Here is a 20,844-nt window from a genome sequence, read left to right on the forward strand (position 1 = left end):
ATGGATCCACAGTTTGTCAGTTTACAGTTGATCCAGTTTCTGTTGCTGATGGAGAGACACAATCTGTTCTGTGATGGATGGATTTAAAATGGACTGAAGGACAAAACTGCAGGAAAAATGCACTGATTACTGACTTTAAAAAATACTCAAAAAAATACTAATTAGTTACTTCCACCTTGTGTGTAATGATGCTCTGACGAAGGATCTGGAGCTCTTGTGGAGTTTTATCTCCACTGAAATGCGTTAGTTTCTTAGCTTGCTGCTGTGCGTACAATAAACTTTTGTAATTCGGTTTAATGGACTTCCCTCCTTTTTGGTCTTAATTCTTAACAAGACAAATCTCTCCACTACACCGCTCTGGATGAACACGTTTTCTGCTGTTATTGATGAAAGCACAGACACGGTGGATTATTTCCAGGCTCGTAGCTGCTGCTGTGTGGACATTTTTTTGTTTTTTGGTGATCCTCTATTGATCCGGTGTGTGTAGGAGGGAGGGGGGGGGGGGGGGATTTCTTTTATCTTGTCCCCTGCTGCTTTCTACAGAGCAGTCAGAGGGCAGAGGTCAGAGGTCAGGGTCGGGCGCAGAGTGGCGCCCTGGAGCTGGCAGGGATTCACTGTCTGGCTGAACGTCAATTGAGGTCACGGGGGATCGAACCTGCGGCCCTGTGTGTACGGGACGGCCCAGGTCTGTCTGCCGGCTGTCAGGGAGAAACCTCATAACTGCTGCTCTTCAGGTGTTGATTGATTGGAGTTGGATCAATAGGAATTGTGTTAACATTTTGAATATTGGATCTTAACAAGATTAAGAGTTTCATGACCATTTAAGCATTAGAACTAGTTAAAATCCCATAGTATAATTTAAAGAAATATATGGATGTTAGTTAGGGTTAGACTGATGAACCCGAAAGTGGCCTTTTATTAAAAATGGGATCTGGTCCAGTGTCGGCCACGTCTGATATGATGGATGTGATGCAGTTTGAATGATTAGACTTCATATTTATTGTAGAATTGATCAATACTACACTGGTTGTCAATAGGAAGCACTTGACCTGAAGTTTTGATTGGATTCCACATAAGCATGCATGAATATGTTTAGTACGTCTTCTCCTTCTTTTGTCCATCTTATTCTTCTTTTTCTCCCTTTTCTTCTTCTTCCACTTCGTGTTCTACTCCTTCTTCTTCTTCTCCTGGGTTTCAGTGGAGAGTTTTAGTGTCCCATGATGGTCTAAATGCTGTTGCAGAGGATTTTCCCACTTGACAACAATACAATTCAAGGGGAAAAACTGAATACTTGCCATTTTTTGCAGTTTTCTTCTTTTTTTTTGGCATGAAAACAGTCACATTTTAAAGATTATGAATATTGGCTATCGGCAGCTTCCATCCAAAAATATCAAAGCCATAAATCCATATTAGTTGGACACTTGTTAGGCTTGGGCGATGTCCAAAATTTAATACCACGATACTTTAAAAAAAAAAAAAAAAAATCCCCAGGTATTTTATTTTATTGCTTCCAAATTACATCGATAATCACAGGATATTCACGGGAAATATCGCAATATTTGATAATATCGAATATCGGCCCAAGCCTAACACTAGTATTAAGGAGAAAATGAGAATAACAAGGAAAATGTGCTTTTATTAGATTTGTGGTTTTCATTCAACACCGGCAATAGGTGAACTGCTGCTGTGTGGAGTGTCGGGGTGATTGGGGATCGAACCTGGGACCCTGTGTGTACGGGACGTCCCGCTCGCCCCTGTACAGGCCCCTGTGGTGAGCCTGGTGTGGCTCGGTGTTGTTGCGGGACGGTGTGAGCTGTCAGTGACGGATCAGCAGGGAGGAAGAGTCAATACTCTGTGTTGACTCTTCCTCCTTGACACTTTCACTGAGAGGAAAGCTCTCTCTCTCTCTCTGTCTCTCTCTCTGTGATTCTATCTCTCTGTCTCTCTCTTTGTCTCTCTCTGTCTCTCACTCTCTCTTTCTCTCTGTCTCTCTCAGTCTCTCTTTCTCTCTGTCTCACTCTCTTTTGCTCTCTCTCTGTCTCTCACTCTCTCTCTGTCTCTCTCTTTGTCTCTTTCTCTCTCTCACTCTTTCTCTCTGTCTCTCTCTCAGTCTCTCTTTGTCTCTGTCTCACTCTCTTTTGCTCTCTCTCTGTTTCTCTGTCTCTCTCTGTTTCTCTCTCTCTCTCTGTCTCTCTGTTTCTCTCTCTCTTTCTCTCTGTCTCTGTTTCTCTCTCTCTGTCTCTCTTTCGCTCTCTCTCTGTCTCTCTTTCGCTCTCTCTCTCTCTCTGTGTGTTTCTATCTCTGTCTCTCTTTGTCTCTCTCTCTCTGTTTCTCTCTCTCTCTCTGTCTCTCTCTTTTGCTCTCTCTCTGTCTCTTTCTCTCTCTGTCTCTCTGTTTCTCTCTCTCTCTTTCTCTCTGTCTCTGTTTCTCTCTCTCTCTCTCTGTCTCTCTTTCGCTCTCTCTCTCTCTCTCTCTGTGTTTCTATCTCTGTCTCTCTCTTTGTCTCTCTCTCTCTGTCTCTCTCTCGCTCTCTGTCTCTCTCTCTTTTTCTCTCTCTCTGTCTCTCTTTCTCTTTCATGCCTTGCTTCTCTTTCCTGCTTCCCAATGCCCTCCCGAACTTCTTTCTTTCTTTTTGTCTCACTTCTACACTGCGTTAACCACTTCCGTTTTTTCTTCTTCTCTCCTTCCCAATCTTGCCGTTTCTCTCATGTTCTTCTTCATCCTCTTCTTCTCTTCTGTTTTCCTATCACTGTTTCTCTCTCTTCTTTCCTCTCTTCTTCCCAACTTGATCTCTCTATCTCTCGTTCGAGCATTTCTTCTCTTCTTCTCTCCTGCTTCTCAATGCCCTCCCATACACTTCTCCTTGTTCTTCCATTTCTTCTTCTTCTCTCCTTCCCAACCTCGCTCTAACTCTCACGCTCAAACTCACATAATTAATGAAAGAAAGTTGTAAAAGATTAACAATATTGACAAAAATTGATTTCAGATAATAGTGCAAATCATCCAATAATCTACAAATAAGGAGGGAAAATAAGAAAATAAAGAAAAGGAGATGATACTGTGGAGTAAAATAAGAAAATCCCAGACATGCAGTTTGTTTAGGTTTGCTTGGCACCAATCTTGTATCATGTTTGGTTTACTGGATGTTGTGTGGCGTTCGCTGTCCCGTATGTTGTGGCAGGATGTGACATATTTAGCACTCAGCCACTCTCTCTTCCTCTTCCTCTGCTTCCCCATCGGCCTCTTGTTCTTTCTTTCCCTCTCTCTTTCTCTTTCTCTCTCTCTTGCTCGCTCGTGCATTTCTCTTCTGCACAGTCAGACTTTGTTGTCACTGAGCTTTTATTTATTACATCTAAGGATGATTTGTTTTATCTCCTGATTTGATTCGATACCTGATCTGAAGTTCAGGATCAATACAACCAGGATATGATGTGATCAATAAAAGTTCAGTGACAACAAAGTCTGACTGTGCAGAATTCTGTTTATTTCTGAGACGCAAATCTTTCTAGCGATGCCATTGGCTGCTGGAATGTAAACAACAATTTAAAAATGTCATTACAAAGTGACAATAATATAATTTGGATGGAGAGCTTGTGAAACTGTGATGGTCAAGAGTCTCATTAGTGATTACTACAGCAGAATAACATGGAGCTGATATCACCATTCATGTTCCTGACAGCAGAATAACATGGAGCTGATATCACCATTCATGTTCCTGACAGCAGAATAACATGGAGCTGATATCACCATTCATGTTCCTGACAGCAGAATAACATGGAGCTGATATCACCATTCATGTTCCTGACACACCAGACGGATTGTCACTGAGATATATTGAATTTCGATATATCGTCCCATCACTAAATTACATCGTATCGTGATTGTATTGAATCGTGAACTCCATATCGCGTATCGATGTGTATTGTGAGATAAGCAGATCGCCCCATCACTAGTGTCTAACATTTCACCTAGCAGGTATTTTAGTTTTTCATTATTTTGTTAGGTTTAAATTCACTTTGTTTCTGTGTTATTCTGGGGAAACATACGCTACCAGTCCACAGTCTGGACCCACCTGACTGAATGTTCTGTGTTTCATTCTCTTAAAGCATTCTGATCTAAAGGCTTCTGCTTAAATGCTTGAAATGAGTTTCTTAGTCAAATATAAATAGTGAAGTTGATCCTATGTATGAATTTATTTCCAAAGCCTTTGCCTTTCCATCAAGGCAAAGAATCTAAAATATAAGATAGTTTTGATTTAACACTTTTTTGGTCGCTGCATAATTCCATTTGTGTTATTTCATAGTTTTGATGTCTTTACTGTTATTCTAAAATGTGGAAAATAGTCAAAATAAAGAAAAATGTGGTGTGTCCAAACTTTTGACTAGTAGTGTATGTGTTTTGTATTAGTGACAGCGTAGCAGGAATCGCAGCTCTGTGGACTGTGTTTGGTTCAGGGTCTCCTCAGTTTCCTCAGTGTGTTTTTTTCTGTCCTCAGGTCTGGACGACAGCCTGCAGCAGTACGTCCCGTCCTTCCAGCAGCAGCAGGTGGACGGGGAGAAGCTGCTGAGGATGTCCCACCAGGAGCTGCTGTCTCTGGGCGTGTCGCGGGTCGGACACCAGGAGCTGGTGCTGGAGGCCGTGGATCTGCTCTGCGCCCTGGTCAGTGTCCGCTCCGGGGAAATCCGCTGTAGAATATAAAAGAAGTTGTTTTTGTTTTGTTTGCCAAACAACTGACATCATGAAACATACTAGAGATATTCCTCGTCAGAATCAAAGACCAGTTCTTGGTCGATACGCGCTGGTCGCTGTTTTACGCCTTTCACATCTTTGTACCTGCAGATGGAGTGCCATGTTTTTTGGGGGAATTCATGCTTTTACTTATATGTATCTTACATCACTGGCAAGGAATATCTGTAGTATTTTTTAGGTATTGTTGTACCCACCAAACATAGAGCAGCTGTTTTTACTGTCCTCTGCTACCTCAGGTCCAAGAAGCGCTCCTTTTCGTCTTTTTTTCAACTAACATCTCTGTTTTGTTGCCATCCAACAGCAGGAAATTGAATGACATCCGTTTTCGACTAGATAAGCATCCCATACTTTTGGGTTTTTTGGCTGCTGGTCAGACTAAGGAAGACATTTGAAGAATTATTTTGGGATCTGGTTTTTTAAATTTTTTTAGACTAAATGATTAATCGAAAAAATAATCGATATTGATAATGAAAATAATCGTTAGTTGCAGTCCTATTTGGAAGGCCTCCTGGACTGAAACTACCTGTTGTATAACATTTCTCAAAGCGGTAATAAGGTGCAGATCAGAAGCTTGTTGTGTGTCTTGTACAGTGTGTTGTCCTGCTGACAGAAGGTGCAGAGGTGAACCTTTGTTTTTTCGGAGTGTGATTGAACAAGGCGAGGCTGGGAGTGGCAGACTGACCATTTGGATGAACAGGAACCAGGGATTAGAGAGGAATGTAGGCTCAGCTGACTGTCTGTCTGACTGTCTCTCTCTCTCAATTCAATTAAATTCAACAGGCTTTATGGGCATGAAAGTTAAGAACAATATTGCCAAAGCATTAAGATACAGATCACACTTTGTATGTGTGTGTCTGTCTCTCTCTCTCTCTCTCTCTCTCTCTCTCTCTCTCTCTCTCTCTCTCTCTCTCTCTCTCTCTCGTTGATTTGCGTTCCTTCAATCTCCGTCAGTCTTAAAGCTGCATGATCATTCTTGTTTTTTGATGAAATTATTAAATACACCAATCATGGTAGCTATAGATAACAGTGAAATCTGTGTGGAAACAACAATTTGTGTTTGTGAAATTTGTGAAATGTGAAATTAAAATCAGCATTGTAATTTCTGTTAGTCTTAATATCATCTAAAACTAAAACAAGTGTCAACCAAATGTTTTAGAAGCTATGATTAAGACACATTTTTAGCACTACAACCAACTTGAAACATAACATGGACACAAACAGCAACAGATATGGGACAAAAGTAGAGTTAACCACTTCTTCCTGAGAAAATCTTACAAGAAATGAAGCTGCATTGGAAACAAGTGAAACTAATCTCAACACAACAGGAGATTTGTTGACTTGTTAAATTTGAGGAAGCTGCCCATGAGTCTGAGTTTCATCTGTCTCTGTTCCCATCACATGTTCTGACAGCAGTGGTTTATATTAGAGCGGCTCACATGCCAGGGAATGTGCCGATGTAAATATAATGCAAATCTTTATCAGATCTGGCAAAGCACAGGCAATCCAGGTTTAGCGCTGCTACACTGTAAAAAAAAAAAAAAAAAAATCGAGTCCCAAGTCAGTCTCAAGCCTTGAGGCACAAGTCTCAAGTCAAGTCCCAAGTCTAAATGTAGATTACCAAGTCAAGTCCAAGTCAAGTCCATGTCATTAATGTCAAGTCCCAAGTCTAAATGTAGAACAGCAAGTCAAGTCAGAACAAATCAAGAGTCCAGTATCAATTTAATATCTTAAAGAAAACTAAATATCTAGGACTTTTCAATGCAATATGGTTTTAATAGGATAAAAACTTGGTAAGAGCATCATGAGTTTGATTTCTATAATCAGTTTCAACTTCAATAAATTCAATCATTCCATACAAATTCAGAAAACAGAATTTAAATTCAGTCGTCCGCTGGAACAAATCTCATCACTTTCAATCTAAGTCATTTACACAAACACAAGATCTCAAGTCAAGACTTTAGAAACCTTTTCAAGTCATCAAAGTACAAGTCAGAGTCAAGTCCCAAGTCACCAGAACCCAAGTCAAGTCAAGTCTCAAGTCTTCTCTTCATGCATCAAGTCAAGTCTCAAGCTATTAAAACTGTGACTCGAGTCCCCACCTCTGACCAGGGTTCCTGCACAGGTCTGGAAAATCTAGAGAAGTACAGAAAATTAATTTGAAAATGTTGAGGTTTTGAAAAGTTTAAGAATTGCATAAAAACTATGGAAAAGTATGGACAAATATTGTTCAGCTACACTTTCAACTGTTCATCTTATTTAGCTGCAGACCTGCTGTCACTTCACATGTTGTGTTATTAGGTGCAGAGAGGAATAATGTTCAGCTATAGATTGATTTAACATTGTTGGCTCTCATATTGACCTGCTACTGTCAGCATAAATCATAAATCATATTGAACACCCAACAAAATCCTCAAATCATGTAAATAAATTGAGATCTGGAAAAAGTGCGGAGTTTTGAAACAGAAAATATGTGGGAACCTTTAATACTTTAAAAGTAATTATCTTAGCAAGAGTTTTTCATTCTTGTAATATTTCTATTCAAGCATATTCTAGATGTTATAGGTCAAATTATCTCACTCTACTGGCAGATGTTAATTGTTCTGAAGAATATTGACTAGTTTCATGATAACATAACTTAATCTAAAATTGATCATGAAACCAGTAATTGACTTTGCAAACTTTTACAAACTGTCCTCAAACTCAATACATGTGTGTGTGTGTGTGTGTGTGTGTGTGTGTAACTGTATCTTAAATCAAGTTAGAGTAGCATGGAACAAGCAAAATTCCCTCAAACCACCAAAATTAGTCTTTACAAAATTACAAAATTGTCTTCAAACTTCAGAAATGTGTATTTTAAAACAGTTTGACTTATTTCACATGACTACCTGTACCTTCAGACAAGTCAGTCTAGCATGAAAAATGTCTTGAAACCAACAAAATGATCTTTAACAGCCGCAGAAGTCTTGAATAAAAGACCGAAACCCTTTCCAAGCTCTTTATTTCCTCCTGCTGTGTGTGTGTGTGTGTGTGTGTGTGAGTGTGTGTGTGTGTGTGTGTGTGTGTGTGTGTGTGTATGTGTGTGTGTGTCCCTGTTGGTTCCGGTGAAAAGGAGGATTTACAATCAGCGCTGAGCTTTTATTGTGTAGTGCGGCTGAATGGGATCCACCAGGGTTTTTAAACGGAGCCTGGTCCTGACACCTCCTACTGTAACCCATTGACGAACAGTGGGGTGAATGGGAGGATAAATAAAAGGGCTTGGTGGCGACGGACCGCAGTAAACTCAGCCTTTATCCAGAGAGACAGCTGTCCAATCAGAGAGCAGATTAGCTCTGAAACAAGGCAAATACAGACATTACAGTGTGTGAACTAGTGCTTCCTGTAATGTCATGTTGTTTTAAATTACACTGCAAAAAATGACAAGCTTGGCAAGTTTTTTTTTTTCTTGTATCCACACTAATCAACCTGACTATGATATTTATAATTAGGGCTGGGAGATAATTCAATATTATCAATATCGTATTTTAGTAAATTTCACTTGATTCATGCCAATATGACTTCTTTCAAGAAATCATCATAAAACAATGAAGAAGAAAATCTGGAAACAAGAAACTTTCTCCAAGACAATTTCACTTTTACCAAGAAAATGTCCTGAAACAAGTTACATTCTCCTGGAAAAAAGTCTAATTTGTTGAAAACGGTGAAATTATCTGCCAGTGCAGTGAGATGATTTCACTAAAAAAATCCTAAAATAATCTTGATGAGTCTGGAGACAAGAGAGAATAACTGAAGTCTGTCAGGTTCTGCAGTGTGTGATGTATATCGATATAGAAAAGATATTGATAGTGATATTGATTTCATATCACCCAGCCCTACTTTTAGTCAAATTATCTCACCACACTGGCAGATGATTTTGATAGTTTCAGTGTGTTTCACCTGATTCATGTCCATATTACTTCTTTCAAGAAATAGTCTCAAACAAGGGAGTTAAGTCTCAAAACAAGAAATTTGACAATTTGGATTCATTTCAGTCATCCGAACAGAAAGATGTCCAGAAATTAAAAACAAAACCCACTGGACTTTTGAAGAGTTGAAGACGTTTTGCCACTCGTACGAGCGGCTTCATCAGTTCTACTTAGTTACTTCTTCAATTTTAAGTCCAGTGGATTTTGTTTTTTATTTTTGGACAAGAAAGTTGAGAGCTTCCCTTGTTGCAAGCAAATGTCTTTAAAGAAAAAAAGACATTATCCTGAAAAGAAAAGGAGATCAAACTCCTCAAACGTTTGTCCAGTTATCCACATGAAGAAGAAAAATACAACAAACTACTAAATGAACCCGTGAATAAAAGCTGCATCACCAGTTTCTTTTGAGCGGAGTTTTCCTTTAAGACGAGACTCAAGGCCAACTGACTCGTTGCGGTGGATATTTTCTGCAGGACAGGAGGAGTTTAAAACTCTCTGGTGTGGAGCAGGAAACAGATGTGACCCTCCCACCTGTCACACCCCCCACCCTTCCCCTGACACACACACACACACACACACACACACACACAGAACACACACATAGAAACATACATAAAAAACCCACACGTTGACAAACATGCACATGAATGAGACACAAACACAAGAACACACACATAAAGACACACTTCAACAGACATATAAAACACACACACACACACTTGAGTGTATGCACCTTAAACACACACATACACACAAACACATGTACACCACAAACACACCTACACATAAACACACACTACTCGCATACCAGAACACTCGCAAAAATACTCAAGCGCACTCAAGAACACACACGTACATGAACACACACACACACACACAAGAAAACATGCAAAGGCACACACACTTAGGCAAACACACGTAAACACATATCCACTTAAAAACAAATACAAACATACACATGTAAAGATACTCGCATACACACACTTATTCTTGAACACATACACACACAAGAACAAACATGAGTCACCATGCAAAGACACGGATATAAACACACACACTAGTCACAGAGAACACACACAAACACACACACACACACACACACACACACACAGAGTACAGCCAGCAGAGGAAAAGCTGCTGCAGCATTGTTCCAGCAGTTTCCGCTGATCAGTTTTCCATCTGAGGCTCGTTCAGCAGAACAGGAGAAACTTTCCCTGCCGCCGCTTCTCCGTTTAACCCTCGACCTCCCGCGGCCCGCCGCAGCGCTCTGTCATCAGGCCCTCCAAGAGTCTGACAAAGTCTTACACTCCCGTATTTTACATCACCTTAAATGTTATTTGTGACCGTTTTTACATGAACGCACCACGATTAAAGATAAACCTCTCAGGCTCATTCAATCACAAAACACCTGGAGACTTCTGATTCAGTCGGTAAAGGTGTAATCCATTCTAGGTCGCATGAAAAGTCTTTAAAAGGCCTTCTGAAACCTGCTGATACTCTGTTTATGGTTTGTTTTATCCGAGGTAGAGGCCAGATGGGTGGGGCTTGTCACAGCGGACGGCCAGAAAGTTTACACAATCACAGGAAAGTATTGGAAAGTTAGCTCAGAATACTTTTCTGGGATTTCCACTCTTTCAATTGTCCCGATACTGTTAACCCCACCCACCTGGTACTCCCTGCAGGTTAAAACAAGGGTATTTGCCAGTACTGTTTCTGATACTAGTGAAATAGTCTTTACACATCTGGATTTGTAGAGATGTTAAGTCACAGTGAGATTTATAATAGAGTTCCTACAGTAAAGTGTAACTGCAGCACGGTGCTTCCTGTTTAAACACTTTCCCCCCTCCACTGGCTTTATTTACATATTGATTTATTGGATTGAATTAACGTTTCCACTTTTAAATTGATTGTCAGAGCTTTTGCTTTAAGAATCTAAGTACGTGACAGCCAATCACGAGCTTTACAGGGATGTTTGAGGCTGTAAACGTTTGATTTTGAGTAGAGCAGACACTATCTTGAGTTCAGATGGGTTATGAAAGTTCAAAAAAAAAAATCGTAGCTTCCATCTGCAAGTCAAAACTCCTCCAGGACATTTGCAGATATACACAAAATTTAGATGCTTATTTAGTCTTTTTTTTGTAGTTTCAGTGGATTGATTGTAGCTTTGCCCTGAGGGAGCGCACCGAAGCGAGATTCACATCTGTGTTTGTGATTAAAAGACAGATTCTGCCTGTTTACACTCCAACAAAGAGCTATCTTCATCTTGAGCTCTCCTCAGATGCAGATAAGAGCTGCTCAGATAATTTCACTTACTTTCAACTTGTCTTAATTATTCACTTGAAACAGCTGACACTGTGTTGAAAGGCAGCAGCTCTCTCCAGCAGGTCAGATGAAATGACTTGCAGTACTTTTTTTTGCAGTGGAGTCGTCAAACAGGTGGAATGTCAGTTTGGCTGTAGATGTTTTCATTGGCGCTGAGCGTCACGACGCCTCGAACATCTGAGCTGCCTCAGGCGAGCCAACGTGTTCACACTGTCAGGAGAGAGAGAGAGAGGGGGGGGGGGAGAGAGAGAGAGAGAGGTTTGGGACAGACGTATGGAAAAAGAATTTGGTAATCTCCAGGTCTTGATACGTTTGGAAAATGCAGAAAAAGGTTTGGAAAAGTATGAAGTAGAATAGTGTTTCTGCACATTCACTCACATTCTGATATTTGTCACTGTGAAGAATAATAAAAGTCAGTAAGAGAAATAATAAAAATGTTCACGTTTATTTATATAGTGCTTTAAAAACAAATCTAAACAAGTTTGTACCAAAGTGCTTTACAGAAATTGGTTAGAAAAGACGAGAATAAAAATGCAAAGAATAAAACAAGACAAGAATAAAAAATGCAAGAAGCATAAAATCACATAAGATAAAATAAGTAGATATTCACACAGACATGTTAGACTTGAATGTCATGAATTTGTGAGGAACTGTACATTAACAGAAAAAAAAACATTTTTTGTACCGCAAAATCATATATATTTATCAATATTCCAACTAGAATATGAAAAAGATAGAGAAAAGTCAGCTATCACTTTTAATAAAAAGGGTTCTGTATATGACCAGAGATCGGTTCTATAGGCTCGTGCCATTGCAGAACCCTTTTTGGTTCTGTGAAGAACCTTATAGGAACGGTGAGATGTTCCAAACCAGCAGTATTAGCAGAACTTTTAACGAGCCACACCAGATTCTTTATTCTCATTTTCCAGGTTTTTATTTGAACAACTCGAGCTGTTTTTTTGTCCTTACGTTTCCATACAGAACCTCTACTGTAACCAAAGAACCCTTGAAGAACCTTCTGTTTTCAGAGTGTATATTGATCATAAAGCTGATCGGTGTTTTTTTGTCAATGGTTCTGTCGCCACACAAGCTCACATAACTTGGAGGATTTGGGTGAAGTGAAGCTGACGTGGTGTGGAATATTTTCTAGTCAGATGACCGCCATGGTGACTGGTCCTCAGGAATGCAGGGAAGTGTGTGTGTGTGTGTGTGTGTGTGTGTGTGTGTGTGTGTGTGTGTGTGTGTGTGGTCAAGGGTCATGAGAATCACTCCAGTAGCCTTAATCTCCCATCATTCCTGGGTACGATGGGATGTTTGCGGTTTGTGTTTTCTCGACCTGACCTAGTTAGGATTTTTTCGTTTGTTGTATCTAATGACGAACTGCTTAAAGGACTTTTATTAGAGACTACCAGCTATATTAAAGGTTCTACGTGAATTATTTTAAGATCAAATCATCACCACTTTAATTTCGAGACATTAGCATAATTACTGTAAACAAATGAGTCCACCAATGAGAAGCCTGTCAGCCTCTATCAGCCTCTACTCTGCATCCTCCATCGTTTCTCCACCTGGTGGATCTGGAGGGAAATCTGCTGGATCGCTTTACGGCACAAAACAGGAAGAGGTTCTTCTTCTGTTCTTCCAGAGCAAACGGAGCTAAAGCTGAAAGAGTTTCTGGCAGCAGATGGTGGAAGGAGGGAAAGGAAGATGGAGAAATCACTTCCAACATGTTGATCCTCTTCAGGGAGGGGGAAGGGGGGGGGCAGGAAGCAATGGGGCTGATGGGAAATGTAGTCTTAATGTGGAGAAACACTAGAACTAACAATACTACTGGAGTGAGATAGAGGAGAACAATTGTCTGTTTACAGTCATTATACCAAGGTATTAGGGCTGAACAATTAATCGAAATTTTATCGAAATCGCAATATGGCCTACTGCAATTTTCAAATCGCAGGAGGCGCAATATTTGTTAAAGGCGAAATGTGTCAAAATACCATTTTAAATGAAATATTGTGGTGCTGCAGAGATGTCCTGCCTACACATCATATTCTACAGACTTAAGAAAACATCTTTGTTTGGTACAGATCCCCGCAAAAATCACACCATAATCATTTTAATCCGTTTTTCAATTAAAATGAAAATAATGATGTAAAAATTATCATTCCCTCTAATATCGCAAATCATATCGCAATTGCAATATCAGTCAAAATAATCGCAATTAGATATTTTTTCAAAATTGTTCAGCCCTACAACGTATCACTATAAATTTGTATGTATGTATTGATGCTTAAAATGATTCACATCACACCTTTAACATAAACACTGCAGAAACCCTCCATCTTAACGAGTCATCTAGTCTCATATTCAGCCTCACATCTTCTTGTTGTTAACCCAAGAGAAACATTCTGCAGTGAGGAGAGATAACTCCACTTGTCTCCAATGCAGCTTCACTTGTTTCAGGAGTTTTCTAGAACAGAGTGTCAGTCTGTTGAAACCAGTCAGAATAAGGCAGATCACTGCACTGCTGTCAAGGAAATGACTCTTGATTCTACTAAATTCTTCAAACAAGTTGATTTGCATTGGAAACAAGTGAAAATATTGAACTCCACTGGTAGATTCTTTCACTTATTTTAAGAAAATTACAATTTCAGGACTCAATAATCGACTAAATTACCTGTCAAGATGGAGATTTATTTTTTGTATATTGCTGATATTATTGATGACGTTCTTTTTCCACAGAACTACGGCGTGGAGTCGGACAACCTGAAGACGCTGGTGGGCCGGATGCGAGCTGCGTTCAACAACCTGAGCAACGCGGCGTCGCAGCGCAGGAGAAACCCCGCCTACCGCAGCAAGAACTCCCATCAGCCCTCCAACGACTTCCTGACCGCCGTGGTCGAGCTGATCGGAGCCGCCAAGAGCCTGCTGGCCTGGCTGGACAGGTACACACACGCACACACACACACATACACCTACACACACATGCACACACACACACACACACACACACAGACACACTCGCTCTTGCTTTCTCTCATGAACGCTTATACAGTTAGACATACTCTCTCTCTGTCTCTTTGTCTCTGTGTTTCTATCTCTCTCTCTCTCTTTCTCTCTCTGTCTCTCTCTCTTTCTCTGTCTCTCTGTCTCTCTTTCTCTCTCTCTCTGTCTCTCTCTCTCTCTCTCTGTCTCTCTTTCTCTCTCTCTCTCTTTCTCTGTCTCTCTCTGTCTCTCTCTCTCTGTCTCTCTTTCTCTCTCTGTCTCTCTTTCTCTCTCTCTCTGTCTCTTTCTCTCTCTGTCTCTCTCTCTCTCTCTCTTTAACACACTTATACACACAAATATGCTCTCTTGCTTACACACACACACACGCACACACACACTCTTTCTCTATTAGTACACATACATACTTAATTTCACACAAACTCTTGCTCTAATTCTTACACACACATACTCTCTCTCTCTCTCTCTCTCTCTCTCTCTTTGACTTTGACACACACATGCACACAAACTCTTTCTTACACTCACACACAGTCACACACTCTCTGAGACACACACACGCTCAATCAACAAACATACATTTTTCTTTGACATTCACACACACACATAAAATCTCACTCTCTCTCCTGTGTATTTACACACACACACTCTCGCTTTCTCTCACAATTCTTCTCCCAAACACACTTATATACACATAAATACACACTTGCTTTCACACACACTCTTTTTTTCTTCTGTCACACATACAGACACACACACATTCTTTCTTACACACACACGCACACTCCCTCTATTTATTGCACACACACAGACACACTGTATTCCCTCTTACACACTCACATTCTGTCACACACACACTTTTTTTTTTTGACACACACATGCACACATACTCTCACGCAAAGACAGTTGGCACTCTCACACTCTTTCTCGTAAACACACACATACTCATTCAGTCACTCTCTCTCTTTGTCTCTCTCTCTCGTAAACACACACTCTGTCTGTCTCTCTCTCTCTCTCTCTCTCACACACACACACACCCCCTCCGCTCCTTGTTAACGTGTGTGTGTGTTGTCAGTTGCGGTGTCCTGGAGTGGCAGCGGCTTGTCGGAGCGTCTCGGTGTTTCCTCGGCCTGTAGCAGCTTGAAGAGCATTCCAGCAGCAGAGCTGTTAAACACAAACTGACGAGTCGCTGCAGCGCCGCCGTTAACGAAACACACACCTGACACACAGGCGACGCTTTCATCCAGAACACCTCACCGTGCCACCGGGGGCTCAAACACACACCTGACACACAGGCGACGCTTTCATCCAGAACACCTCACCGTGCCACCGGGGGCTCAAACACACACCTGACACACAGGCGACGCTTTCATCCAGAACACCTCACTGTGCCACCGGGGCTCCAGAGCCTCAGGAACGGAGCAGCTAAAGCCTGTCGCCCATGCTGAACTTGACATTTAAAATATGGGTGGATAGCATAACATTTTGGATTTTGAATTTTTTGTTTTTTCGTTTTTTTATTGGTGTTCCGGCAACAATTACATATACTTTCAGTTCAGAATATGTACAGAAGCACTTTTTTCCATAGTTTTTTGAATTGCCTTAACAAAACACAAAAACAGCAGGAGTCACAACTTTACAAACATGATACTCAACAAACAGAAAAAAAAACCACACACATACACAACACTGACATAATTACATTCAAATCACTAGGGTATGCTGTAGTCAGTTCCAATGTTGTTAATTAGGTAGAACGAAGTTCAGCCCAGACGGGTCCACCGTGTCCGAGACTGGTTGCCATATCTTAATAAATCCCTCGACATTGTCATGAAGGGTGTAGGTCAGTGTTTCCAGAGGGAGTATTCTCAGTGCCTCTTTATACCAATCGTCCAGTGCAGGGACGTCCTTAGAAATCCAGAATTTGAGAATTTGAGAAGAGTATTCCAATTTGATTTTGAATTTTAAGGTAATTTCAAGGCGTTCAAGTAGGCCGGTCTGCTATTTCAGTATGGTGGGAAGGGAAACCCTAACCCTGGCCCTAAAAAGCAAGTTTATCTAAATAAGTCTTAAGAAGATTTAAAAGATGTAAAAGTTAGTGCCTTGCTCTTCCCATTGAGCCACATAGAGAATATTACATTGTGTGCAAATTAGTGCTTAAACGATTAGTCAATTAATTGATTGGTCGATTGGCAGAAAATTTGCTTCTTTTCTCCGTTTCATCTCATTATAAAATGAATATTTTGGTTTTTTGGCTGCTGGTCAGACTGAGGAAGACATTTTATGAATCTGTGATGGGCATCTGTCATTATTTTTGACATTTTATAGACTAAATGGTTAATCGATTCATCAAAAAAATAGATTAATCAGTAATGAAAATAATCGTTAGTTGCATCCCTAGTGCAAATGTAATCAGTGATAAAAAATTAAAGCTTGATTTAACGTTTTTTTTTTTTATTGTTTCAGTAAACATCCCAATGCCAGAGGAGCTCAAACTCACAAATGGAAGAAAGAACTTCTCAAACTGACATTTTTATTCTACATCAGTCCTGTAAAGTGCTTCAGTGGAAATAGTGCAAATCATTTTCCATTCGCCCATTATCAGTGCTAAAACTAATGAATTTCACATATCATTCAGTTTTAGTTTGTAGTCTTTTAGTCCTTTACAAGCCAAATTTATCCAATAAACTGCCCTGCTGCTCCTCTGTCTACCTCACACTAATCCACTATTGATAATACATGAATATTGTTGGGACACAGAGTAGCAAAACAGACATTTATTTATATGAAAATATAATGTAATTTACTACTTAAAGCTTATTCTACTGCTGCACTCTTTGTAAGTCGCCCTGAATAACAACTGAATGGGTTTTTCCTGCTGTTTTCTTCTGCCTGATTCTTATGTTTCTTGTATGTTTTCTGTGTTTTCTTCTGTGTTGCTGCAGGACTCCTCTGACCGGCGTCAACGACTTCTCCTCCACCAAGAACAGCATCATCCAGCTCTGTCTGGAGCTCACCTCCACCGTCCAGAAGGTCAGCGCAGCTCAAATATCCGTCTGGTCTCTTCAGTACAGATGGTTTTCATGGTGTTTCTTCTGTATTAATCAATATTTAATAATGGAAGTTTTGTAAAAATCAGATTAGCAATGTCTGAGATATTGTGTGAGATACATGGATGAGCGAACAAATGATGTACAAGTATCAGTGTAGCTTTGAAAATGTGAGAACTCGGTGGTGAGATGCATCATTCCCCCCGAGTTTCAGCAAAATCCAGCAAGTAAACAAACGCTGTAGCGCCCCCCTTAGGCCAATAAAAATCTTTCTCAAACTTTAGTCCCGCCCACAAAGGGGCCGATCGGCTCAATTGTTTCTCGGAGAGAGAACAAGCCGTCGACGAGGGAAACGCCAGACTCTCCAAATCGCTCGACAAAATCTGAAGAGTGGAGGGACGAGATTCAGGAGTCTGGACCAGGCTCATCATCCCCGGGGTTTAGTCAAAATCCGATCAGTGGCGTCTGAGATATTGTGCGTGACAGACGGACAGACCGGGCCGATCCACAGTCCCTCCCCTGATTTCATCGTCGGAAACAAAAATCAGCTGCGAAAATTTCCACCGGTGATAGATTCAGTCCATCGCTGATCCACTCGCCCCAACCGCAGTGTTAACAGCAACATCCCATCATCCCTCTCCCTCCGACACGCATGTGCCTGCACACACACTTCCACACGCCGGTGAGCTGTGGAAAACAAAACATAGCTGAGACAGCGCGCTGAAAGAAGCTGCTTAACTGTGTTGGGACTGAGCTCAGGTTAAACACATGGACATCAGAGCATCAGAACATCAGAGGCTTTGAATCAACGCTTTCTGTTCAGGATTTTAAATAAAACAATGAAATGAAAGCAGGGAACCCTCCCAGGATCAGTAAAGGTTAAAAAAAATTTAAGTTCCCATAGGACTGATTCAGATGAAACCTCCAGATGAAGTAAAAGAAGCGTCACATGGTTTCCAGTGGAGGAGGACCAGATGGGATAAAAACAGATCTGCACTGCAAAAAATACACATCTTAACAAGTTATTTCATCTTTTATTAAGTCTTAAAGTCTTAAAAGCTGCCAGTGAGGTGAGATAATTTCACTCGTTTCCAGTGCAGGTTGACTTTCCTTGAAGCAAATGGCAAAATCTTGAAATAACACCGATGCACCGATTTTTTTTTTAGACTGATACCGATATCCAATATTTTCCCACCCATATCGGCCGATACCGATATACATTTTTGTAAGAATCTTCGCACAAATGCAGGTGCAAAACAGGCGTTTCAGACATAACCATCTTAAGATAATTAAGTGTCTTTTAAATAAAAGACCATGTTAGTTTTATTCTGTTCTGCTAATTTGACAGTTGTATTAAGTGACACAAACAGCCAAATATCAGCAGTAAAAATATCTGACCGATATTATTTTTTAAAGCTGATATCGGCCGATACCAATATCAGTCAATAGCCGATACAGAGTCTTCCAATATATCAGTGCATCCCTAAAAATTGTTCAAAGCAAGTTGAGTTGTATTGGACACAAGTGGAATTCCTCACCCCTCTGGCAGCTTGTTTCTTCACTTATTTCAAGAACAATCAGGTTTTAAGGCCAAACAGCAGATGAAATGATATTTTTTGCAGCGTGCGGCTCCAGATGCGGCTCCGGTCGTCTCCCTGTAGTTAGGCGACGCCCCTCCGAGCCGTCGTGCAATCATCCCGTCAGCCCGCCGACAGGCAGCCGCCCGCAGAGGAATCCTGCAGGAGCTCTGGGAGGCGTTCGCATTCCCCTCCGCTTTCTCTCACTCCGCCTGTCATTTCTCAAATATTTGTTTCCCGCTGTTTTTTTTTTTTTTTTTTTCCCATCCCATCCCATCTCTGTTTACCACACTTGCATATCTTCAAAGATAGACAACATAAAAAAAAAAAAATCTCGACTTGTTTAAGAAGCTCTTTAATTTAGTGACTGGAACAAAGAGGAAACACAGAGAGCTGCAAAACTGGTGCAAAGTGTCAAAGAAACTTCAAAAGAAGGTGATCTTTGGTTTGGAGTGTGTAACTGAGTGGAACAAAAGTCCAAGGCGCTCTTCTTTGAAAAACTTTAAAAAGCATTTATTTTATGGGATCAACAGTTTTGTCTTTTTCATGCTTGAGCTCATACACTTCCTCAAGCATAGAATTTCTATGTGGTGTGTGTTGAAGCACTTGTGTTGAGGGAATGGGATAGCAATATATTTCTGGGTTAGGTGTAAAGTGTGTGAGTTTATATGACTGTGTTCATGATTTCTTTTCTTTTCTCTTTTCTCTTTGTTTTTGTTATTTGCTCCGTTCATAGTCTGTAAATATCAAGTTCAAGTTCAGTACTTTATTGCCATCTCAAAATGGTATTTGTTGGGATTTGTTTTAGCAAACTCACTTCAAACAGACAGAGGTGGGGACTCGAGTCACGTGACTTGGACTCGAGTCACAGTTTTAATAGCTTGAGACTTGACTTGCTGCATGAAGAGAAGACTTGAGACTCGACTTGACTTGGGTTCTGGTGACTTGGGACTTGACTCTGACTTGTACTTTGATGACTTGAAAAGGTTTCTAAAGTCTTGACTTGAGATCTTGTGTTTGTGTAAATGACTTAGATTGAAAGTGATGAGATTTGTTCCAGCGGACGACTGAATTTAAATTCTGTTTTCTGAATTTGTATGGAATGATTGAATTTATTGAAGTTGAAACTGATTATAGAAATCAAACTCATGATGCTCTTACCAAGTTTGTATCTTATTAAAACCATATTGCATTGAAAAGTCCTAGATATTTAGTTTTCTTTAAGATATTAAATTGATACTGGACTCTTGATTTGTTCTGACTTGACTTGCTGTTCTACATTTAGACTTGAGACTTGACATTAATGACTTGTCTTGACTTGGACTTGACTTGATAATCTACATTTAGACTTGAGACTTGACTTGAGACTTGAGCCTCAAGACTTGAGACTGACTTGGGACTCGAGCAGAGCTGACTTGGTCACACCTCTGCGTAAAACACTTAAAACACACAGAACACAAGGTAATACATTAGATGGAAGCAATAAAACACCATAAAATGAAATAAAATACCATAAGCTAAGACATACTGTATGTACCATAGGCAAAAAAAACACATTTTATTATATGTTATGTCTTGTCTCCACTTGAGAAACTGAATAAAAACTCAAAAAAAACTAGTGGAAATATCATGAGTGTGAGAAAATTTGACTTGTTTTCACGAATTGTTTAGAAACGAGGAACAATATCAGGAAATAAGGCAGATCACTCTTCTGCTTTCAAGATGATGTCACTTGTTTCCAGAAAATCATTTTGTATTTACATTCTGTCTGAGCTGTATTGGAAAAAGTGAGATTATCTCACCTCATGGGCAGGTTTATCCACTTGTTTTAATAGAAAAATAAGATGTTAAGACTCAATAGAGGATTATAAATGACTTGTTGTGACGGACATTTTTTGCAGTGTGGAATCCTCAAGTCTCTATCTTCCTCTTTAATTGCAGGATTGCACTGTTTATGAGATGGAGGAGAAGATTCTGGAAGTTGTAAGTATTGGTTCTGCTTTTCTCTCTGGTTTTGGAGATGGGGGGAGATTCTAATCGGAAGCATGTGTACACACTCACACACACACACACTCACACACACACACACACACACACACACAACAACCAACGTGAGCACATACATGTGTTTGTGGGATTTACAAAGAAACACACACACACACTCACCTAAACACACACTTCCCTTTCCTG

General features: G+C 40.2%; 1 protein-coding gene across 1 annotated transcript in view; it reads left to right on the plus strand.

Annotated features, from left to right (window-relative positions):
* The first annotated feature begins 4,538 nt into the window (after positions 1 to 4,538).
* Positions 4,539 to 20,844, plus strand: part of cnksr3 (cnksr family member 3) — a 46,903-nt gene continuing 30,597 nt past the window's right edge. Inside the window, exons 1-4 of the mRNA XM_078289782.1 lie at positions 4,539 to 4,659; positions 13,770 to 13,972; positions 16,973 to 17,060; positions 20,596 to 20,637. Of these exons, the coding sequence (XP_078145908.1) occupies positions 4,570 to 4,659; positions 13,770 to 13,972; positions 16,973 to 17,060; positions 20,596 to 20,637 (423 nt within the window). The 5' untranslated portion in view covers positions 4,539 to 4,569. The remainder of the gene's footprint in view (positions 4,660 to 13,769; positions 13,973 to 16,972; positions 17,061 to 20,595; positions 20,638 to 20,844) is intronic.

The sequence above is a fragment of the Centroberyx gerrardi genome, chromosome 18, assembly GCF_048128805.1.
Source record: "Centroberyx gerrardi isolate f3 chromosome 18, fCenGer3.hap1.cur.20231027, whole genome shotgun sequence".
Taxonomy (NCBI): Eukaryota; Metazoa; Chordata; class Actinopteri; order Beryciformes; family Berycidae; genus Centroberyx; species Centroberyx gerrardi.